Below are 25502 nucleotides of genomic sequence, written 5' to 3'. Positions count from 1 at the left end.
AGGGGGTTCTTGACCCAGTTGAGCGGGATCCATAATATGGTGGGCCGGGGACATCCGGAGCAAAAGCCTCAACCACCTCGGTTGAGCCCAGTAACCCCTGTGGCCCTCTGAACGTGGTTCGAGCACTTACCTAACGTTAAGAAATATTGCACACTTTACCCAATAGAATCTGGGGAAACATTCAGCTGAAGAGCCCTTCTGCCATAGGATTATTTTTGTAAGACCGAACTTGAAATAAAGACACATATGAGTCATAACAACCAGCTTGTTCTTAAGACCGTCACAGAGACGGTAAGGCAAGAAGTGGGAAATGTGGACATGCACTGGGAAGGGAAGGCCCAGATATGTGTACTGCTACAGAGATCCATACATGCACACTCTGCCTTTTTGTTCTGGGACAAACCCCCGCCCCCAGCACCCCCCCCCCCCCCACCACCACCACCACCACCCCCACCACCACCACTCCCACCCTCTCTCTGTTTTATTCTAAAATAGGGAGACTGTTTCTTAGGTAGGAGTGACGCGCACAACTTAACTGAAAGTTCAAGTTCAAGTTCAGTAATTTGTATAGCGCGCTACTCACCCAGAGGGTCTCAAGGCGCTTGAGTGAGGGTGGGTGCATTATTTATCGAATAGCCAGGTTTTTAGCTGCTTTCTGAAGGAGAGGTGGTTCTGTGTGAGGCGGAGGTGAGTGGGGAGAGAATTCCAGGTCTTGGCCGCTAAGTAGGAGAAGGATCTTCCACCCATGGTGGATCTATTGATGCGCGGGATTGTGGCGAGGTCTTGACTGGATGAACGTAGTTGGCGGGTGGGTATGTAGAATGATAGTCGTTTGTTGAGGCATTCGGGTCCTAGGTCGTAGATGGCCTTGTGTGCGTGGGTGAGGAGACGGAACGTTATTCTCTTGTTGACGGGAAGCCAGTGGAGATCTTTCAGATGACCGGAAATGTGAGCTTGACGGGGGATGTCCAGTATGAGTCTGGCTGAGGCGTTTTGGATGCGTTGGAGTTTTTTTGTAGTTTGGCTGTGGTTCCGGCGTAGAGGGTGTTTCCATAATCTAGACGGCTAGTGACTAGTGCGTGGGTGACTGTCTTTCTTGTTTCGGTGGGGACACAAGCTGAAACACAAGCATCACAAACATTCATTGATCACATTTCACAAGTTTGAGAGGAAAAGTATCTTAAGTAGCTCATCACTTGTTTTTCTAGGTCCTTCTGTCCAACGAACTGGTTTCTTTAAATCTCATATTTTCCATTTGAACCTGTAGAAACACTGAAGTAGAGTCTTTTGTGTTATTCAGTAAGGCGTTTCCAAGAAATGGGATTGCTGCTGATGTGTATTTAAAACCAGCAACTGTTTTGGTTTTGTTTATCATTTTGGTAGATTTCAGCCATGCTAACTAGTGAAGTTAGCCATGCTAACTAGTGACGTTAAGCTGGTGACTTGTAAAACTCTGTCCTTAGTTGCTTTACCTTGACAAAAAATAATCTGCAATCTTCAAACAATGTTGGCAGAGAGGGCCCTTCATGGCAGTCTGCAAAGTATCAATTGGTCCTGTGGACTAGTGCTTTGTTTCTTTTAACAGTGCTATTTGCCATCAAGCTGAAAGTATTTTGTCATACTTTGCTAATCCTGCCTCAGGAGGCTGGAAAAGCAATCAAGTTTGTCTGAAAATAAGCTGTGGGGTTGCAGTTTATTTCAAGGAATCCCCATCAGTGCGGTTGTTTGTGTTGATTACACTTTTTGAGCACACTTCAGACAGCCATGCTAGAGCAGAGTCTTACTTTTCCAAATCTATGTTGAAAAAAATATTTGGTTATTATTAAAATAGTCATCTTGGGTTCTATCCTGGTCCATTCTGCTTGAGCGTAGTCCCACATTGTGAAGAAAAAGCGTCTTGTAGGTGAGAATAAATTGCTCACAGTGCAACTTCACTACTATTAGTTCTGTCCCCCTACCATTTGTTCTGCCTATACTGGTATATGTTTATTACCCTGATTGGTAGAGCTATGTGAATCTCAGGAAATGAAGCCAAGCAGGATTGTTGCCATTAAAGCTACTCCTGCATTCATTCTTCATTATTTAGTTCTAAGGCTCAGAATCCGGCCCTGTCCATCAAGAGAAGGATATATGATGTATATGAAGGAAAAGGATGCTATGGATGAACTGTATCTAAAGTGCTGTTCCAAGTAACTTATGTTTAATTTAAAGTTACATTGCTACTGAGACCAACTTTTGAGTCTTGCCCATTGCATGTTAGGGAATCGAAAGCTATTTTCCTATTGTTGCTAGCAGGAAAGCAAATTAGATTGGCCATATTTGGTGTGGGATTTGGGGGGATGTGGGTGCAACCAGATCCCGTCATTTGCAATTTGAGTCTGGAGGGAAGGGTCACTTTTGGTTACACAAGAAATTGGATTATTGTACTCCAGATAGGGAATGAAAGTTTGATAAACTATGGGGATCTGTGCTTAGCTGTTGCAACACAGATCCCAGAGGTCTGGTTCTCTCGAAGGAACAGTGTGCTGGGTCTTCTGGACAAGGATATCTGCCTATCTTGATTCAAAGAGGGCTTTGAGGACATGAAACCGTAATAAGTGGTACAGTGAGACGAAAATTATAAGCGCTTTATTAGGAATATGGGGGTTTGTGGTGGACTCGGAAGTGACCGATGGGAGTTGTGCAATGGATTTTTAGAAGGTAGGAGTTCATAGGTGGATATGTCAACATTCCATTGGGTCATACATTTAGTAAAATATTAATAAAGACTAATAGAAACCCAAATGAATGTTACCCGCCATTAAAAAAAAGTGATATTCTGTTTGACTCGACAGCCAGGTTGATCTTAAATAAAATGTTTTTTTGGGTCCTCCCATATTTGAAAAGCAGAGCTGTATGCCTTAAAATGTGTTCCAATATACAGATATATTACTGCCTAGGCCTTTATAAATTCCCAAATCTGTTACTCATTAACTTGTGCAGCCAAATAGTTCCTCAGCGATGTGGACCCACATCAGGGCCTCTTTTGATTGCCTACTTCTCATACAGCTACCCTTTTACATTCGGTCTCTGCATCTGTACCAGTCCTTTGTTTCTCTTGCCTGCTCTGCCCTTCATTGCACACATGTTTAGTAGCTTGAATATCAGTGTTTCTTTTGTGCTTTCTATTATACAACCGGGCAGATATGTGCTGGACCCATTCTTTATATGTTCTGACCGTGAGTTTGTCTGCTTTCTGATTCCTCCAGTTCCTGCCACAGACAGGTGACCGCATTCTGATCACAGGGGCTGCGGACTGCAAGGTACATGTACATGACCTCACTGCCAAGGAAACCATCCACATGTTCGGTGATCACACGAACCGAGTGAAGCGCATCGTCACAGCACCTATGTGGCCCAACACCTTCTGGAGCGCTGCTGAAGATGGTGTAGTCAGGTGAGGCCTGATATGTTTCTTCATGTGAGTGTTGGTGTCGGCCGGAAAGGGCTGGGCAATTAAAGTATTTTATGTGCCTGTGATGGGCCTCCTTGTTCGGTTCCACTGCCATGTTACTGCATCTGGAGCATCCAGGAAACCTCTTCTCTGCAGCAAGCCGGAATGGGATATGATGTTTGGAATTGGTATCACCTTGAACTTCCAGGCCGAATTTGCTCCACTTGCATAAACTGAAGGGGTCTACTGGGTTGACTGTAGTTATGAAAACAATGAAAGGAAGACATTTAAAATGTTGAGATTGTGGATTTATTAGCACAGGTCGTAAAGTGACCAAGTGATCTGATTGGGACCATTATGTAGGGTTCAGCAACCTATCCTTCTAGAGCAGACCTTGGTCTTTTAAGCCTACGTTTTTTAAATGTGGTTTGTTTTGCACCCAAAACCAGTATCTTTTTATACCCAGGGTTGGTTCAGTGCCCTAGGTAAAACTGCCCCGCTCTCTACAAATACGGGGCAAATCAGTGTGGACAAGATTAGATCATTTAAAAACAAAAATGGGAATTTGTGGTACCCCTGAGGATAGGCCTGTCAGTTTAGAGCTCTGTAAATATGGTTTAATCACAACATCTTTGTCCTGTTGTACCTGATTTTGTGGCACTCCATAAAGAGTGTCTGGTCAGCTATGTTTGCATATGTGTACATTTGTTTTGTCCGAGAGACTAGGGAGCCAGATGCGGGCTCGGAGTGTCATTTTCTGGTGTCTGATTTTGTAGCAGTGTTATGAATAGGTCTTAGCATGCCCCTAAGAGTTGGGCTCCTCGAGCGAGAGCTCTTTTCTCCTGTGTGGCTACTGTTGTGGTGTACCAAGGATGGTTCCCTGTGAGAAAACATTGGGCAGCACATGAAGATGGCCTGGTCAGGTGTGCAGTGTTGTATTTTTTTTTTATTGCTATGGAGGCCAGATCATGTAATCTTAGAGTGTGAAAACCTTTAGCTGGTACTTGCTGTTTCCTCCGTTGTGTTCTTTAATTTCAACGCACCCTACGAAGGTAGATATGGTGAGATTAATTATCTAGCAAGCCATCTTCCTAACTGTAAGCTCAAGACTCGACCTCTCTTGAAGCATCTTAAAAAACGTTTTATTGTAACACTTATTTAAATGTATACAGAAAACTCAACTCTTTTAGGTTCATTACCTTGCTGGCTCTCTTAAGACTGCATTCACATTTTTTGGAACCCTTGTTTTCCTTGGATGCCACTTACCCCTGCATTCCAAAAGACTTGTCCCTCATTAGTGAAGGATGAGTTGGGAGGTTGATGTGGGAATATGAAATGGGTGTCCAATCTCTGTCTGTCTAGTGTCTTCCAACTGATCACTACAAAGATGAAAGCAGGCATTTAGGGACAGTAGTTTTGAGGTTGTTTGGATAAACAGTGACAAGGATTCTGGCAAGCGAAAAGGTCAGCCTCTAAGTAAAGTGACTCATTACCAACATCCAGTGGCCTGTGACTTCTTCCTAGTGGGTTCTTCACCAATGATTCCGAGGGCAGAGAGCGGGGCTGCACATCTATGGGGTGCCTCCTCACATACTTCATTCACTTTCTAGGTTCCGACCCCCAATCAACTTCTGAGGTTTGATTTGATTGCCTCATCAGAATTCTCAACCTGTTACCCTCTTATGTTCCAGGTTCTGTATTAAGCCATTATATATATAACAAAGGAGAGAGTAAGGGAAATTGCACAGGCTATGTGTGGTGGGAACTCCTGGTCCCCGGGGTTAAATGTAGCAACAATGGAGGAGTACCCCCTGGGAGAAAAAACAGAAAATAATTTTTTCTGTATCTAGAGCACGAAGCTCAGGTTAGCACAGTTTGCCCCAACCCGTTACCGGACAGTGCATGTCCTTGAAGAAGACCCCTCACTCACCAACCTAGTTGGTGACATGCTTCATCATCGGGGTCCCACCCCATAGGCCGAGTGCCCATAGGGTGTGCTGCGACACCTGATTACAGTGGAGCGGGTATCCTATTCGTTTATATGTGCAAAAAGTTACAGTGATACGTGTGTTAAAAAAGGGCCAAAGCTACTCACTACAAGACTTTATTCTTGAGTGTTTGAACCCTTATAAAGTCAGTGTGGCACCTGTGCCTAACTAGGAAGGCTTTGGTGTCTCAAGAAGTGTGATAAATTAAAAATAGCGAAGTGTGCTATGTGATCTACATGTTTCAACCATTTAAAAATTATTGGTTTTCGTCAGGACCGTGGAGATTGGACGCGGTGGCCCGCACACGCTAAGGTGCGTCCTGCGTTACTCAGGATGCCCCGTGGAGTCTCCACGGGGCATCCTGAGTAACGACCAAGTAGGTTTTAACTCAAGATGAGCAGAAGCCGCAAGTGACGGATACTTGCCGTCTTGTATACTCCGATGCCCATGAAGCGATAGTCACCGCTTCAAGTGTTTTTCTCCTGACCCAGGAAAAGACACATTTTTACACCAGACCATTATTTGTGGTCTTAAATTGAACGAGGGCAGGACGCACCTTAGCGTGTGCGGACCACCCCATCCAATCTCCACGGTCCTGACGAAAACCAATAATTTTTAAATGGTTGAAACATGTAGACCTAGTTTTTCTAAATCACATAGCACACTTCGCTATTTTTAATTTATCACACTTCTTGAGACACCAAAGCCTTCCTAGTTAGGCACAGGTGCCACACTGATTTTATAAGGGTTCAAACACTCAAGAATAAAGTCTTGTAGTGAGTAGCTTTGGCCCTTTTTTAACACACCTATCACTGTAACTTTTTGCACATATAAACGAATAAGATACCCGCTCCACTGTAATCAGGTGTCGCAGCACACCCTATGGGCACTCTGCCTATGGGGTGGGACCCCGATGATGAAGCATGTCACCAACTAGGTTGGTGAGTGAGGGGTCTTCTTCAAGGACATGCACTGTCCGGTAACGGGTTGGGGCAAACTGTGCTAACCTGAGCTTCGTGCGAAAAAATTATTTTCTCTGTATTAAGCCACCCTCTTTCTGAAGCCTGTTCCAGATTCAGATCAATAACCCAGTCTTCTGGTGTTCAGAGAGTATCTTGTTTGAGAAACCTCTCCACAATAGGGAGATCTCTGTGTTGGATAGAAGATCTCTGAGCAATAGCGAAAAGCGATGAAAAGGCGGGGTGGGGGGTTTGGCTGTGGGTTTGGGGGGGAAGGAGAAACTGACTCCTTTTTGATGCTTTGATTCGTATCTGGAGGAGACCTGGTCAGGCAGTTCAGGGTGGTATATTCTTTTTGAGGCACAGTCAAGACTGGCTTGTCTCTAGAGTGTGTAATTGCCTGAAATGCATCCAGAGTAATTTCCAGTGGTTGAGATTAATTCAAGAATTCCTCCGATAACTCTTTTTTTGTTTTACTATGAGATAACCTTCTTCCCTATTGTGGAGAAAGATCTCCTGGAGTTAGTGGATTGCTATTGATTTCAGAAGAAAGTGATCTTAATGTTGGTAAAAAGCTTGACGCTGCATGAAAGCTCCATAATACGGGGCAGATTCTCTTTATGGTGGGATGCTGTCCATGTTGGAGCACTCTTAATGCTAGGTAAATATCTTGTGATAACCTTTCAATGTAATGGATACTTTCTCAGTATTTAGAGGTCCCATTAATAGAGCAATAGATTGTCCAGTTCACAAGGGAGCATCGGAGTAGCAGAGTCCATGAACACAATGCGTTTCAAGACGTATTACCTTGATACTCTGATATTCCAAGAGTGTATGAAGAGGGAGGTACTAAACGATTTTGCCTTGGATAGTGATTTTTCACCTAAACACCAGATCTTTTTTTCCGAGGACTCCATATTGTTAAAGCTATGACAGTGCCTTTCATTACTGTCACATTGATCGGCGACTCCCCTCTGACCTCTGACTCACCAAGCCATACCTGTCTGGTAACATTTTGTGCACAATGGACGCATTTACCTGGTGTTCTATCTTTGTTTAGAAGTCAGACTTAAGATGTTGTCAATACCTTCTTCTGAATTGGGAGTGCAGGCACATTAGGCAGCTGGGGTGTTAAGTTTGTGACCAATTGCATGGACTTAAGAGCTGCATATGAGGTAGTCCTTCTGGGTGGAAAGGATAGACGGGCCACGGGAGGGGTATAGTAAATTAAGGAATATTTTCCTGAAAAGCCTTCTCATCAAGCTTTACTTTTACTGGAAGAAATGAAGCTCCTCTTTCCTGCAAACAGATCTGCCTCATGCTTTTTTTCCTATGGTAGAAGACCGTGTTAAAAATCTCAAATGAATCAACGTTTCCTTTCATTTTTTCTTTTTCAGATGCAGGAAAAGTAGTTTGTATTTGTGTTATTAGAAAATTGTTAGATTTTTAAAGAGTATTTGTGTACTTAGCCACTGACTGAGCATAGGAGTGTCAACAGTTGTGTGATTGCATAACAGCGTATGGATGATCCATGATAATTTGACTGGTGACACATGGTTGAAGAAGATGCGCCATTGCAGGCATCACAAGCCTCTACAGATACTAATTTTTCATTTTATAGCTAATTATATTTTTGGGAATGGAGGAGAGCTTGGGATTGGGGTTTCATGGCATGGTTTCGCCAGCTTTAGTGTATGCTACCAGAGGTTGCAATTAAACTCAGTGATGGAGTGAGTGTGACCCTGAAGTGGGAAGGGTTCAGAGGGTATACCAAAAGGGTTCAACCTCTGCAGTAGTCTGTCTGGCCAGGCAGCATCATGTATAACAGTGAGGATACCATGAAGCTATAGCTCATAACTCAATGCATCTTTTCAGTACCCTACTCGCACAAAGTGCTGTCGAGATTCGGGGTGGTGCTCAAAGGCTGCTTTTGAGCTGGAAAGAAATATTGAGATATGTGTATGCTAGAAACGGCAAGTTTAAGATTAGTTTTCTCCATTTATTTTTTACGTCAGCCACTCATCCTTCCACCTTTAGAGCAAACACTCCCTAATCTATGGATTTGGAATAAAACTATCAATGCAGAATCTTTGCATTTGGGCTTAATTTATGAAAAGTATTGGCCGTGTTCCTTATGTTGGTATCTGCAGAAGTGGGCAAGAGAGTTTCCAACTTAATCAGTGTTTATGCATTTGATTTATTGGGATCTCCAACCAGTGCAAGCCTTCTCCCCAGGCAGCATCAAAGGACATGTACAACAAACAGTGTCCTTGAACATAGCCCCTTGGTTGTAAAGTCTCCATATTTAGATCTTCTGCCAGACTGCATGAAAATTCCTTGGCCACAAGTCCTGAATTTGATGGCACATATATTACAAGGGCCTGTCAGATTTACATTGTATGATGCTAATCATTATTCAGATGTGGTAGAAGAAGGGGATCTTCTGGAAGCCATTTGGCCTTGAAGTGAGTCGAACATAGTCCAAGTAGCTGAACCTCCCCCCCTCCCCCCCACACCACCATCTATGGATTTGCCACCAAATGACATCACCGGGTTTCATGTCCTCACTGAAATGGCATCTAAGAAGTTTGAACTACCAGTTATGTGCACAGAATGCATCCTTTACAAGTTTTCACGATCCAGCCCAAAAAAATCAGTAAAGGCCATATCAATTATAGGTAACATCAGGCAAAGGGACTACAACTGATGCAAACACCAGTAGCTGCACTGATTTCAAGGCTGGAAAAGAAAACTAAGTGCCAGACAACACTCTGGTGTAATCATGCAAGTGGCCCAAAAGAGACCAAGCACTCCGGATACACACTGGACAGCCTCCCCCAAGACAAAAAGGGCAGGAGAATGGGCGACTTTAGTAAGAGCTTATTTTCTATGGCTGTCACTCAAATGTGAGCTGCAAATGTCCTTGGCATCATAAGTAGATCTGATTGTCAAATGTGGTCCGGTATAGAACCCCAAATCAAGCTTTTGCCTTACGCCAAGAAGCAGACAGCGAAAATTATTCTTCGCGAATGGGAGAAAGTATTGGCAGCCTCTTAGACGTACGATGGAACTAACTTTGGATTAAGCAGCTAGCAGGGGCTGCAGTTCTTCGTAGCTGGAGCTGGCTAAGAACAACGTCTTTCAGGCCACAAGTTCAAAATCACATACTTCATATGTCCCTTGTTGGAGAGTCTGTTTGGTGAATATATTGACAACGTCCTTATATACACTGATACAGACACTGCCATCTCTCTTGGTGTCTTACAACATTAGCATCCTTAGCCCATTTGCCAACAACTATAGATACCAACTGTAACAAACTCAGTAGACCCAATACCTTCTGCAATGCTTTGGACAGCAGCAATAACAACCCTATAAAACACCAGTATCCTACCACGATCTGCATTGTCAGTGCAGGAATCCAGTCAAAATCGCAAGACACAGGCCTTTGTCAATTACGCTGGCTATTACTTCTGTTTCCCAACCAATTGACCCCATTGCTGAAGGATATTGGCCTGTGGGTCTGAATGGGTGCAATAGTATCTGGCGGATACTGAATTCTCATCCACTTCAGCTATATGCCGGCATATAGCCAACGTCCCCCACAGGCACTGCCGCCTATGATCAGGCAAAATCATCAGTGCTTGCTGAATAGTGAATCCTTGTGTTGGAAGAGAACGATCAAACTAGGTTCGAAACCTCAACAAAACGTAAGCCTGTACTTAAGGTTCTTTCTAATCAAGAAAAAAGTGTCAGAATGGCAGCTCACCCTAGAACTACATCATCTAATTTCTTCTTGAGACAATCTTTCCGCATGGTCACTGCAGGAATTGTTGTAGCTACTAATGAAGTGAATACCTAATATCATTGGACCTCCAATAAAAACATTGGAAATTAAGATTTGAAGTGTCCGGTCACCATTACTAATTCAGAGCTCTCGTATTTGGCCTCACATCCTCTTCGAAAATATATACAAAGTATATGGCACCAGTGTTATTGTACCTTTGATGCCTGTGTGTTTGGTTATGCCCATACCTCGATAATTGGTTGTTAAACCTGGGGTTTGTTGCAGTTGTCCCCCCACTTTTTACTCTTTTTTTTTTTTAGCTACTAGATGCTGGATTCAGTGCACTGAGGCCTGCTAGCCACACCTCAGTGCAAGTGCTCTTCCTTAAAACAAGATAATGTCCAATTGTAACACAATTGGCAAATTACTTAAGCACCCCTCTAAGTCCAGAGGGAAATGGTACCTAGGGCATGGGTACTAAAGAGGGCTGCAGCACATCTTATGCCACCCTAAGGGACCCACACACAATTTCCACACAGACTGCCATTGCAGGCTCCGTGACATGGTGCAAACCACGTTTGAAAATATGACATGGCACACTTGTGCCATGCCAAAGACACTGCATGGGCTGTATGCAAGTCATCCCTACCGAAGGCTTGGAGCCCTAAGGCAGGGTGCATTATAGCACATGTAAGGACATAATCTGCATCAGCAGATATGCCCTTGTAATGTCTAGTTCCATTGCTGGAAGTTACAAGTGAGCATGGAAGCCATCTTAAAGTATGTACTGGACACTGGTCTAAACGAGTTTCCCAGCTACATAATGGCTTCTCTGAAATCTATGGTGTTTGGTATCAACCACCTCATGTTAATAACCCCACACTGATTCCAGTGTTGGATTTATTAATCCCTGCACCCAGAGGGTACCTTAGAGGTACTCTCTGAAATCTACTAGTCCTCTAGTGTTCTGACTGGCTGGTCCTATTCAGCCTGCTGCCACAGATGAGTTTCTGACCCCCTAGAAGGTGAGAGCCCTGCTCATAGAGGTCAGACCAATGCCTGCTCTGGCAGGAGGTGTTTACACCTTCTTATAAAAGGATTGATAGTAAATTAGCATGTCAAGGCAGGGAACTTCAAAGAGCACACTGCCTTTGATATGCGAGCCTAGCTTCCCTCCGATCTGAATGATACCACTCCCTGTTCTAAGCCCATTTGTCACCAGGAAAGGCGGGAATTTAGCTATGAGAGGAGGCTTGTTGCACCTCCAGGCTAGTCAACCCCTAGGGTAGGCTAAGTGAATACAAAATTTGGATTTCACCATCTTGGTTGTGGTGAAATTAGGAACTCTAGGACAGGTTGATGCCTACTCTCCAAAGGAAATGATCATCTAGGGGGTGTATTGACCCCAGAAGTAAGTAGTTCATTTACTACTCCCCTGAACGCCCCTAAATAGAGTACTTAAGTGACCCCCTGATACCAGGAAACCAGATTGGTCTGCCTGAAGAAGAAATTATTACGGTGCCCCTGAGGCACAGAGACCCTCAAGAGTTGAGCCCTATCTTGGGTTTAGCCAGACTCGCCTCCAGTCCCTGCCTGCAGCCTCTTTCTGCAGAAAAGCAGGAGCCGCAAGAGCCTTTGGTCTGCCGCGACCTGACCCGACACCTCAAGGCACTATTGCACCTGAGCCCACAACCCGAGGAGAATTGGACCAACGGTGCAAACAGGGTTCTAAGAACCTCCACAGCTGAACCCATCTTTGGATTTGGCTGGTCTGGTTCCCCAGTCCCTGCCTGCAGCCTGTTTTTGCAGACAACCAAATATGGGAAGTGCCTGCCGCAGTGCGACCCCGCCAGAGAAAGCACAACTGCACAGGAGCTCCCAGCCCGAGTTCCAGATGGCCCTCCAGTCCTTACTTGAAGCCTCTTTTAAACCAAACCATTCCCCATTGATTTAAACTGGGCACCCAACCCTCTTCTCCTGGGTGCCCCAGAGCTGCCCAAGGTGACATGTTGGTGCAGGCTTGGACCATGCCCCCTTCTTACCTTAAATCCAGGACAGTCCCAGAAGTCACTGCTAAGTACCTATGCAGTAAATGTCTTTTTACCTTAGTATAACATTACCTCTTTACCGATGCAAAGGCTAGTGTATTTCTGTATTCTGGAAAACCTTGATAACTCGCCAAATGCCAGGGTATGCTATATGCTTTAAACAACGTCCTATCTGAAAAAAAACTACTTACCCAATTGCGAAGTTCTTGGTGTTAAAAATATATATAAAAACTAGCTTACCTGTCGCGCGTTGCTGCAATCTCAGAAGAAAGGAAATTCAAGGAAACTTGTTATGATAACATTCAATTTACATTGCGTCATTTTTATTGAAACTTATTCATTTTAATATGGAAAACATTTGAAAGTGTCGTTTTAATTCTATTTATTTATTCGAGTGCTTGTGGATACACAATATTTTTTGTTTTTCCGTCTGGTGCGTACACGAATAAATCAGAAGGTTTTCCGACGCGTGAGCTGGCCACATACAGTTGTCCATGTGAGAAGCACGGATTCTCCAAATCTAGTCCACACACTTGCAGCGATTGTCCTTGTGCTTTGTTGATGGTCATTGCAAAAGCGAGTCGCACCGGAAACTGTAAACGTTTATCAGTATTCAAAAGATTATGCGGGCTCTGGGGGACCGATATTTAAAATAAATGTTCTGCCAGAAACCTTCGCGGGAGTGTACTCCACAACTTCCCAAAGTTTCATGGCGATTGGATGAATGGTGTTGTAATGCATAAAGGACAAACAGACAGACATACATTCGTTTTTAGGTCGAGCAGACCTACGCTCAATGCGTGAGCATTGAGGGTGTCTGCTTCAGACCTAATGCTACCCGTATTTGGGAATGTGGACAGCAAAGTGCCACGCGCTCGAGATTGTACCTCGTGAGCGCGCACGTCGCCGTGCCTCGTATTCCCATGCACAAAGAAAGCCTCACTCACGCATGCGCACATACACATCCATACACACACTGCATACACACACACGCACCCCCCCTTAAACAGACACACGCGCACACAGACAGACAGACGCACGCACAGACACACTCAAACAGACACACGCGCGTACACCCCACCCCCACTCACCCCTCCTCTCCCTCAACACACTCACCTGTTCTGGCGGTGCTCGGCGGCGGTTCTGCCTCTCGGGTGGCGGTAGCGCTTTGCGGGGCTCTCTCACCACATGAGAGCCCCGCCTTCCCCATGCGCCCGGCCTCTCTTCACCCGGTCCCCCATCTCGGGACCGGGACTCAATCAGGAGCCTTCGTGGCTCCTCGGGCAGCTCGCTCTCGCCGCGATGGGGCGGGACTTCACGTTGGGGCCGCGATGGGATTGGCCGGCTGGCCAACCGCTTCCGGGTCGTCGCAGGCAGCGCGGCGGCACGTTGGGGCCGCGATGGGATTGGCCGGCTGGCCAACCGCTTCCGGGTCGTCGCAGGCAGCGCGGCGGCCCGGCGGGGACTTTAACAAACTCCTGGGCGCTGATTCGCGCACTTGACGGAAGTCCCGCCCCCACGCTTATTTCGTTTTCCTGAGTGCGTGCGCACATCTTATCACTTGTTTTTATAGCGTGTACTACTGTTTACTAAGCACTTCCAGAGACTAGAACTAAGACTCGCATCGCAGGTCTACCAGCGCATGCCACTCTGTCCCTAGGTATCCAGCCCTGATCCCCGCACAGCAACGCGTGCCGTAGGCTGGCACCTCCAGAGCGGCTGCAGGGATTACACTTGGTATGTATCCGCTGGGTAGATAAGCAGCTTAAGTATTTCCATCACAAGTTAACTTTTGGCACAGCGGCACGTTCGTTATCACTAGCGGCACACTGCCGCCTTGTTTCTTAAGCACTCCATGAGAGTGCGTGCATGTTCCAGCTTTCTCCCTCCAAATGTCTGCTCCCCTGCACTCCACGCTGAAAGCTCTCTCTCCTTTGCCTCTCACTCACCCACCTCCCTTCGTTCCTCCTCACACTCCATGCATCTCTCTTGTGTGCTTCTCTCCCAGTCCCGGCTCCTGTGATGCTCTCTCGAGTCTTCTGCTTTCCCCCATCCACTGCTCACTCTCTGTTACTCCCTTCCTCCTCCACCTCATTTGCCCCCACTCCCACCCCTGCGTGAAATGAATACTATCTAAGGCGGCATACGTTTCCCTTCACTAGCACTAGTTTAACGCAACCAACAACTGAAAGGTGATAAGTCAGTCTTTGCAAGGTGGATATCTATCAGATTCTTTTTTTATGAAATGTTTTACAGAAACTCCTACCAAACAGATTTACTCAAAATACAATAGTAAATATTAAAATGTGATGTGCCTTCTTCAAGGACACTACCACCTGCCGACTGTGGCGACATATAGCATCGGCGACCCAGACGGCCGAGTTTCAAATTAGAATCATAAGAATAAACACGATTGGGCGCTTTTCAGGAAACGAGAACTATCTCGGCGTATTAAGGCACTATGTACCCCAGCCTCGAAGAGTCCACTGCACACGGCTATAATACTTCTCTGAACCCGAGCTTCCACACTCCCTGGATCGTTCTCACCCCACAGCACATGACATGCTCTGTTTGTCTTCTCCTGTTGGCTGCCTCCTCTCTCGCAGCTAGAGGGCAAGCAGGAATTTGACTAGCAAAGTAGCTGGCATTCTGACAGTGGCCCTGTCTCCATGGGCCCTCACCCCCTCTCCCTGCTAACGCTGGTCGGATGCAGGAACATTGGCAGCTGATGCTGCAGGATGGATGGCCCCGGGGTTGTGCATTGCTACAGGATCCACGCATCTGCACCTAGAGGCGAGGCTTGTGCAGGCACTACCAGAGCTACGGGAGGCATCAGTGTGTCTGAAGGTACATGTGGTGGCCAGTTGCACGACTTGTTCCCACGCCTTCTAGACACATTCTTCTGTGGCTGCTTCTCGAAGTAGTGCACTTTGTGGTCCGGAAGTTTGTTTGAACATGTTTACTTGCAGTGGTTTTGGGAACTAAAGTGGGGATTGCATTACATCGTTGACTAGTTCTTTAGGGGACTGCTTTGTCTGCATATCTGAAGACAAAGTGACAGAGATAGGGAAAAGGTGATAACAAGCATTTGCAATGCAATAGGTCTCGCATTTATGCGAGTTTAAGCTATTGGCATTGTAAATGACCATACCTTTTATTTATTTAAAAAAAAAAAAAAAAAAAAAATAAAAGGCATTGCCATTTACAATGCCAATAACTCAAACTGTCGTAAATGCGAGACCTATTGCATTGCAAATGCTTGTTATATATAGAGATAACTAGTTGTTTTTCTAAATTGGCCTGGGTCTCCTTTTTGAGTGTGTGCATCATTTATTGACTGTGCACCTAATGTCTAATACTCCTCTCTAATAAGGCTAAGGCTGCTCGACCACACTACCCTATATCGAGCACCTTGGGATTGCTAAAGTAAGCCCCTGTCCACTCACAAGGGATACCTGGACTCTTTGTGCAGCACTCCTCTTTCTGGTATACTAAATAAAGAGCCAGCTCCCTACATTGATTAGTCAAGGCGTGCATCCAGGTAAGTCACAGACAACCCTGTAACCTATATCCAGCTTTTCAAAAGACCAGGACTCGCACTAAACAAAGAAAAATCATCTCTGCAGTGTTCAGGCAAGATCCATTTCCTGGGAGCAGTCCAAGGCACAGAGGAAACAGAGGTGTATCGCTTGCTATAGAGACAAGTGAGTGCAGCAGCTTTGGCAAGTGAGAGTTCATAACACTCAAATATCAAGGTAAGCCTGCTGAAATGTCTGCTAAGCATAATGTCGTCTTGTAATATGCCTCCTGTTGTTCTGCGAACGTGTCTCAAGCAGCCCTGCCAAGTACCATATATCAGGCGTTAGACTAACGCATTTCAGTGTATTGGTCCGCATCACTGCACTGAAATGCAAAGTCACTAATTATAGCACCTCCTAAGCTGTCAAGCCGGAGTACTGGTTGTTAATCCACCATTTACAGATTGAAAGCAGCTGCAATGGAAGCTGTGTGTGCGCTGCTCAGGGGGGACTTGGGAGCTCTCATCTGGCTGCTACAGTGTAATACAATAGGATTCGCCGCATGGCAATGCATTTCACTGATGTTAGGAGTAAGTGCCCATTGGCTACTATGGAGACTGTCGGACAGTGAGGTGAGGACATTGACGGTCAGACTCTGTAATAGGTGGATTCTGCCGCCTGCGGCGTGAGCAGGCGGCAGTTTGAGAAAGAATAATGTTTTAGCTTCTAGCAGCAATGTAGCGCAGCTTACCCCACGGTAATGAATCCTGAGACCTGACCCCGTCGACTCCCTGCGACTGAGTGAACTGCGGCAGTGGGTGCTAGAGGGGGTTTCTGCAATGAAGTGAGTTCCAGCAGAAAAACCGAACACCTCTAAACCCAGGCAAAAGTCTGAAAGTCGCCAAAGCATGGGTGCAACGGTAGGCAAAAAAGGAACTCCGTCGCCAAATGCAATGAATTTGAAGGTCAACAAAGGAGAGTAAGTGCAAAAAGGTAGCTTTATTGCATAAATCCAATCGCCCACAATGTGTTGCGTTCAGCTTGTTCAGATGTTTAGCTGCAACTAACTCGTTTCAGTTAGAATCCTCCCTCAGTGTCCTCTGCACACGCGGGTCGCACATTACAAAAAAATAACATAGCATGATTGACGAACTTGCTACACTTGTGAAAAAGGCAAGTATTTCAACAATAACATAGGGTGCTGCTTGCATGCCTCTGGTATCCTGTGACCCAACCTGACTGGGTGTGAATGTTTGCATTATTCAGCACTCCTTCCATTAATTGTTCCTTTTGCTTTTGTCACATTAAGTGGGAAGGGTATGCCCAGGCCTGTGCTCCCTGCTCCACTGGATTCAAGCTAGCCTGGCTGATGAGGGGTGATGCCCGGAAACTGGTCCCAGGATACTTGTTTCCGGTCCAGGGAGGACTTGGCTTAGCAGTTTGGGCTGGACTGTTCCTATGAGGAACAGGGTCAAGAATGATTTGCATATGGCTGAGTCCAAACTGGGGTGGTGTGGTGAGCAGAAGAACAATGGATTAAACCCAGATTTTTGTGACTAGGGGTGAATGTTTGCATTATTCAGCATTCCGTCCAATAATTGTTCCTTTTACACGTGTGAGCAAGGCAAGCATTTCAACAATAACATAGGGTGCTGCTCACACGCTCCTGGTATCCTGCGACCCAACCTTACTGGCTCCAGCGGCTGAAACAGTCCGTGCAGGGCCTGACTGAGTCAGAATCATTACCTCTGGGGAGTGGTCCATTGCACAAGTTGATGCGACCACTTGGCCCGCCAGTTGCCGAGGCGACCGCTCGCCTCGAAACTTGAAGAACGTGTGTCTCTCTGAGCCCAACACCGGTATGTAGTAGTTCAGCTAACTTGCCATGATTGTTATTAATAAAATGTATGCTTTCGTCAATCTGAGCTGCCTGCCTATGCCCCTGGCCTGTAGTGTACGGAGTCTGAGAACTGTGCAGTAACGCAGTCTGATTCTGCTCTCTTCAGGTTTCAGCTGCCTGCTGTTGGCACACTTTATTTACTTCAGTGACTTCTTAGGGTTGATCGTTGCTCAAATGGGTGTAATTTCTGATATGTTTCCCTCGTCTTCATTGCTTAATTTTGCTCATGAGAAAGTGTCACTTATAGACGTTGAAATGTCACTCCTAATTGCACTAAAATTATGAAAATGTCACACACAGCAATCTGAAACCTTGACAGCTATGCTCAAGCAGTGGGCTCAATATCTTGTTCTTTCTTTTGGCAGCCAACGATTACATGCTTCCTCTTTCATAAAAACCTACACATCTTGTATATAACATTTCTCATTTGGCAGGAATCAATATGTTTATAATATACAATTACTTCAATATGTTGTTTCTGAATATATAACTTGTGTACATTTTCCTTAACCTTTCCTTTAATGATTGTAAACAATATACATTTGTTCAGTGGCTATAGGGTTAACTCTCAGTGGCTATAAGGTTTATCCAATGTGCGTTTTATTGGAAAACTCCTTCATCAGGGCTGCCACTTTTCATTTCGGCCAGAATTGAACCTCCAAACGACCTGCAGAATTACAATTTGAGATCCTTCTGAGCAGTCGCAAAAATGAAATAAAATAATAAGCCATGTTTTTATACAAGTTTTATATGTTTTTATGAAAGTGGAAGGCTCTAATGAATGGGAGAGGTAGTTGGTCTGTTGGATGAATGGTAGTGGGTGTGGTGGTTTTAGAGAAACTTATTTTTGGTAATATCTTCAGATTACTATTAATTATTAATTGCAAGTACATTTCGAGACAAATTGTGCAATAATATGATATCTGTAATGAAATGTAAACAATTATTAAATAAAAGAATGAGCTGTTCTGAGCGTACTTTTTTGACTTAATGCATGTATATATCATAGTAAGACGGGGGGGTTTGGTTTGATATATTGAAATTTCTCCGCCCTCTTATTTATGATTGTAATATTGATCCTTGAACACCACAACTTTTTGGTTGAGTTGATAACTTTCCCATGTTCGCCATGATAAAGACCTCTTTGATTTAATATATATATATTTTTTTTTCTGTTTACAAACATTAATGAACCCAATCCCACGCCAAACACTCAACACTAATGCTCCTGTTGAAATCCACAGAAATCCACAGATATGTCTAACAGGACCAGAGCTTGGCGGCAGGCAATCATCAGCAGTGTTTCACATCTTCCAGAGTAACGAACACTGCCTCTGTACTGTTGCTTGGTCTGAAACCTGACTGGAAAGGATGCAGTAGGTCATTTGATTCCATATAGGCAAATAAGTGTTGGGAGCATTCTCTACAACAGTTTTGCCAAAAAAGATGATCAAGAGATGCAAACATTGCTGCATCTTTGTTACCTTCTAGAGCCTACTTAAGAATTTGGATGAGCACTGGTATGTTATTACTAACATATTTGGATTCTAACCGAACATTTTTCCCTGACCGTTGGCATATGTATCAAAGTAATAATATACCCATTAGCATATACAAATATAATCTATCTTGTGCTGGGGCCCCTTTCTTTTCAAAGTTTATTGATCTGACTGGTTAATGGCGAACCCACTTGGAACTAGCTAGCATCCCCTTACTTATTGGATTACTTGTATGAGAAAATTTGGAGAAGGCTCCTCACATCCGGGCATTTCACTTTCTCTAAATAAAACAAATGTTACCTCAAGGCTACATTGCATAAAGGCATCTACAGAACAGAGGCTTCCTGGCTTTTGCTCGTCCTGGGTTACTTTTCCTTTGGTGCTTTTCTCACGATTCACTCTCTTCAGTTCCTCATTGTAAACACCTAAAAACTTACTTTGGCTCTAGCTTCCTGATTAATTCCTCCTCCATTTTCTCACCTGGTCTTCCTGCTGCTCCAGGTGATAATGTTGCTTGAAATAGCACACATAAACTAAAATACAACTCATAACTTCCAGCTCATTCCTCCTCACCTCAGAAGCGACATATAATTAAATCTTCGGCACTACAGCATTTCTGCTGGGATCTCACACAACAGATTGATAAAGATTTTAAATGATCCCTGATATAGTCCTTATTTCAGAAAGTACACTGATGTTTTTTGCGAACTGGCATTACTTCCTCCTGTGCTACTAAACTGGTGACTCTCACATTAATTAAACTTGTTACACTCGCGTAAATTAAATTCCCAGACACATTGCTATACACAACCTCTGACCTTCTTACAACTAAGTTAGACAGTCTCTCCTTGCAGGTCTTTGGGTCTTTAGTTCGTTCGCACACTCCCAATCCATCTCTTTGGTGTCAACAGACTTGGGAAACCTAAATACAAGGCTATTAATAACCAGGCTGCTCATCTGTAGATATCCTTCACCAAATTAACACCTTTGTCCAAGGAATGGTTGGTTCATGACTGTCAAGAGCACCCCTTTCTCTTTAATAAGAGATACTCAGTCCCACCACCTAGTGCCCAAAGCAATAAAAAAATAAACACAGGTAAAGCTACTCCATATAGTGGGTGAAATTCATAGGTGCAGTGTCAATTCAAATATAAACAAGTGACACCCCCACCCATTTAGCCGGACACACGCTCGACCCTATCTTCACCTCCAGCAAACACATCTCCTTCGATCACACCTCAGCTCTGCATTGGACGGACCACAGCTGCGTCCACTTCAGCTACAAAAAGACCACGACTCACAACCCCCCACAACCTATTCCTCGAAGAAACTGGAATAAAATCACCACCGACCAACTCACCACATCGCTTATCCAAAACCCTCCTGCCATTTCATCGGACCCAAACCAAGCCGCCACAAAACTCACACAATGGATCACCCTCACCGCTGACGAATTAGCACCCTTGAAAAACCACCAGATCAAACAAGGTAACAAAAAGGCCCCCTGGTTCAACGATGACCTCAAAAAATCCAAGAAGTTATGTCGCACCCTCGAAGACCTGGAGAAAAAACCCAACCACCGACAACCTGACCACCTTCAAGGACGCCACCCGCAAACACCACCAATTGATTCGATCCACTAAGAAATCAGCATTCAAGGATCGAATCGACAACAACGCCCGAAACAGCAAGGAACTATTCTACATCGTCAAAGAATTTACCAACCCCACCGCCGGCACCAACGACATCACTCCCTCCCAAGACCTCTGCAACTCTTTATCCTCTTTCTTCCACAACAAAATCGCCGACATACATAACAGCTTTGAAAACCAGTCCAATGAACAGCCCACTCCACCCACCTCCGAACCAAAACAGCACTCCCAACCTTTTCGCCTGGAACCCAATCACCACTGAAGACACCATCCGTCTGATGAACTCCATCCACTCCGGTTCACCAACTGACCCATGCCCCCACCACATCTTCAATAAAGCAGACTCCATCATCGCACCCCATCTCCGCGATGTCATCAACTGCTCCTTCAACTCCGCTACCTTCCCAGAAAGCTGGAAACATGCCGAACTCAGCGCCCTCCTGAAGAAACCCACAGCAGACCCCTCTGAACTTAAGAACTACCGCCCCATCTCACTCCTCCCCTTCCCGGCCAAAGTCATCGAGAAAGCCGTCAATAGTCAACTCGCCGCCTTCCTTGAATCCAACAATTCACTCGACCCTTCACAATCCGGCTTTAGAGCCAAACACAGCACCGAAACCGCCCTCATCGCTGCTACAGACGACATCTGAACGCTACTGGACAACGGAGAAACAGTTGCCTTCATCCTACTTGACCTCTCCGCCGCCTTCGACACAGTCTGTCATAACACCCTCATACAACGCCTCAGCAACATCGGAATACAAGGAAAAGCTTTGGACTGGATCATCTTGTTCCTCGCCGGGAGAACCCAGAGAGTCCGCCTCCCCCCATTCAAATCAGAGGCCACCAAAGTCATCTGCGGCGTACCACAAGGATCAATCCTCAGTCCCACCCTCTTCAACGTGTACATGAGTCCCCTCGCAACCATCGCGCGTCAACACAACCTCAACATCATCTCCTACGCTGACGACACCCAGCTAATCCTCTCCCTCACCAAAGACCCCAACACCGCCAAAACCAATCTACACGAAGGAATGAAAGAAGTAGCCGAATGGATGAAGAACAGCCGCCTAAAACTAAACTCGGACAAAACGGAAGTCCTCATCTTAGGATCGTCCCCCTCTGCATGGGACGACTCATGGTGGCCACCGGCTCTGGGCACAGCACCCATACCTACAGATCATGCACGGAACCTGGGCTTCATCCTAGACTCCTCCCTCTCGATGACCAGACAAGTCAACGCCGTCTCATCATCATGCTTCAACATCCTATGCATGCTCAAAAAAATCTTCCGCTGGATCCCCACCGAAACAAGAAAGACAGTCACCCACGCACTAGTCACTAGCCGACTAGATTATGGAAACACCCTTTACGCCGGAACCACAGCCAAACTACAGAAAAAACTCCAACGCATCCAAAACGCCTCAGCCAGACTCATACTGGACATCCCCAGTCAAGCTCACATATCCGGTCACCTGAAAGATCTCCACTGGCTTCCCGTCAACAAGAGAATAACGTTCCGTCTCCTCACCCACGCACACAAGGCCCTCTACGACCTAGAACCCGAATGCCTCAAACGACTATCCTTCTACACACCCACCCGCCATCTACGTTCATCCAATCAAGCCCTCGCCGCAATTCCGCGCATCAATAGATCCACCATGGGAGGAAGATCTTTCTCCTACTTAGCGGCCAAAACCTGGAATTCTCTCCCCACTCACCTCCGCCTTACACAGAACCACCACTCCTTCAGAAAGCAACTAAAAACCTGGCTATTCGATAAGTAATGCACCCACCCTCCCCAAGCGCCTTGAGACCCTCTGGGTGAGTAGTGCGCTATACAAATTACTGAACTTGAACTCTTGATTTAAACAACGCTCTGTTCCCAGGAGAGTACCAGCTCCCACAGAGACATAGCCGAATATATCGCAAGGCACACTCCCAGCATGCATTCGCTTGCCAAGTACACTTGGCTTAAGCTGTGACCCGAACATGAGTCACGGCAGCCCCGTCCAGTATGCCATCCCTCAGGTGCTTTTGATGAAGCCCGGCGGTGTCCGTATCACTATCTGCTCCTCCACTCTCCAAGCTTTGATTTCCCCATTGTCTGATTTTCCACTTCCAACACCGAGCCTGCCAGCATTTTTCCCGTCTGTCCTCTGGCGTCGTCCCACCTCTCATAATCCGGTCTCTCCTTGCCTGCGGCCATCAATCCTCCTTTACATCCTGAACGTGACTCCGGTCCTGAGTCCAGCCAATTAGGACCATGGAAACGTAGAGCATCCAGTGCAAGCAGAACACTAGCATGGGCACACTCAGTGCCCCTGGGTCGGTCTTTGCACAGCAGTACATCCAAACCGCCTCAACAACTCTTTAACAACATGAGTTTTCCAGAAGACCATAAAAACAAAATGCATACGTATGCCCCCTTTGGTTATAAAAAAAAAAATACAAATCCCTAACCTGGATAAACAAAACCCGACAACTAGAGACCTGTAGCAAACGGACCATTCATTGGCAAATTCATAGAAAGAGCAGCTTTCACCCAGACATTACAATTCACTGAAGACCATTCAATACTTTCTGACTCCCAAACTGTTATTCGTCCGGGAAGGGGCACGGAATGAGCCATAATCTCTATTTGGGATGATTTTAAAAACACAGTGGACCAGAATGAGGTTGCTGCTCTTCTTCTCTTGGACCTTTCACTAGTCTGTGAGACAGTGGCTCATTAAACACTCATCCAAAAGCTTGAGGAAGCTGGAATAGAGTGCACAGGTCTCATTTGGATCCCCCTTTTTACCTACACAACATAACTATTATGCATCCCCCCCCATTCTGTTCTAAACCATGCAACTTTAAAGTAGTAGTAGTAAGTAAATGCTTTTTTCGGATGGTTAACGGGAAGCTATTTGGGTATTCACCTCAAAAGACAGGCTTCAGATGAGAAGCCACCTTTGAAGGGCAGATGTTTTCCACCAGGAAGGATGGCTGCCCCATTGTGTAGGCAGACAGGCTGCCGTGGGGAGCAAAGAGAGGAAACTAGTTGCCAAACCGTTTTCCCCAGGAGCGTGTAGCCCTGAGGTAGCCACACCTCAAGGGTGGGCTGGGGAGGTCTGAAAACCGGGAAAGGGGTCTCACCATCTTGAGAGTGGGCAGAGTGGTGAATCCTGGGATAGCCCGATGCCACGCTCCACAGGAAGTGATCACCAGGTGGGAGGGTACCTGGTAGCCCATTAATTACCAACTGCATCCTGCACTGAGGGCATTTTCAGAGGATATTAATGCCACCCCTGACGCCCGGACCTCCGATCTTAACCGACTTGTAAGAAGAACCGAAGAAGGACTGCCCTTCTGCACGAAGGGACCAGCAAAGAGCGGTTGCACCGTTGAGGACTGCACCTGATGCACTTGGTGGCTAGCTGTAGGAAAGTGCCCCTTTTGACATGCTAACCACCATTGTTGCTTGGTATTTGATGCAATTTTGACAGAAGTGCACTGGGTTCCTGCTGGCCTTGTCCCCAGTGCCAGATCTTTTTCCCTAAAACTGTACAGCTGTTCACCCAATTGACAATATTATTAGCACCCCCTGTAAGTCCTCAGTAAATTGTACCCCTGGAACCTAGGGCAGGGAGACTAAAGAGGGCCCCCAAGGGCTGCAGCAGGTATTGTGCCACCCCTCACCACACTCATGCAAACTGCCATTGCAGGATGTGTGACATGGTGCAGAGAAAAGTGAAGACACATTGTGGCGACCTCCTGTGTGCATACCTGCAGACACTGCATGTAATATACGTAAGTCACCCCTACAGCAGGCTTTACAGTCCTAAGGTAGGGTATGTTATTTTACATGTGAGGACAGATCTACATAAGCTGATATGCCCCTGTGATGTCCCTGATTCTTGGACATTGCCATTGAACAGGGAAGCCATCTTGAATAGAAGTACTGGGCACTGGTAATTAAGAGTTCCCCAAAGCTATATGATGGCTTTACAGAAACTAAAGATGTTTGGTATCAAACATTTCGTATTATTAAGCCTACACTGATTTCAGTGATGGATTTATTAACACATGCACCCAGAGGGCACCTTGGGGGTTCCCCCTGAAAACCTACCGACCTCTAGTGTACTGAATGACTTATGTAGACCAGCTTGCCACCACAGACAGGTTTCCTACCCCCTGCATGTGAGAACCCATGCTCTTTGAGGGTAGAATGCCTGCTTCGGCTAGAGGTGTGGTCACCTCCTCCAAGCAGAATGACTAAGTAATCAGCATATCAAGGCAGGAGGTTTGAAAGTCCTATGCCCCCTTTGATATGCGACCCCCGCTTCCCCAGACTTGAATGATTCCACTCGTTGTCCTGAGGCCAATTTGGCACCAGGACAGGCGGGAAAATTAGCTAGTCAAGAGGTGTGTTCCCTATCAGGCTAGTACCACGACAAAATTAGAATTCCACTATCTTGGTTTTTGTGGAAGTAAGCTCACTGGGTCAGGGTTACGCCTACTGGTTATATAGGGGAATACATCCAGATAAGTTGACTGGGGGTGAGTGCCTGCAATGTTCAAGACTCCGTCCATCATCCCCTTTGGTTTTGCTTTGTTCGCCCTAAGTTGGCAGGGTATGCCCAGACGTGGGTCCCTTGCTCACTTTGCCACTGGATTCAAGCTAGCCTGGCTGATGACGGCTGATTAGCCAAAAACCAGTCCCAGGATGCTAG

At 45.7% G+C, this 25502-nt stretch overlaps 1 protein-coding gene across 7 annotated transcripts in view; it reads left to right on the top strand.

The window, feature by feature from the left end:
- The window catches only part of WDTC1 (WD and tetratricopeptide repeats 1), a 380833-nt gene that overhangs the window by 162620 nt on the left and 192711 nt on the right, over positions 1-25502 (top strand). For all 7 annotated transcript variants that reach the window (XM_078682616.1, XM_078682614.1, XM_078682619.1 and 4 more), the window contains exon 6: positions 3249-3436. In XM_078682616.1, the coding sequence (XP_078538742.1) occupies positions 3249-3436 (188 nt within the window). The remainder of the gene's footprint in view (positions 1-3248; positions 3437-25502) is intronic.

Source organism: Lissotriton helveticus, chromosome 3_1, assembly GCF_964261635.1.
Source record: "Lissotriton helveticus chromosome 3_1, aLisHel1.1, whole genome shotgun sequence".
Taxonomy (NCBI): Eukaryota; Metazoa; Chordata; class Amphibia; order Caudata; family Salamandridae; genus Lissotriton; species Lissotriton helveticus.
Note: the sequence above shows the minus strand (reverse complement) of the source record. Positions and strands in the feature narration are given on the sequence as shown.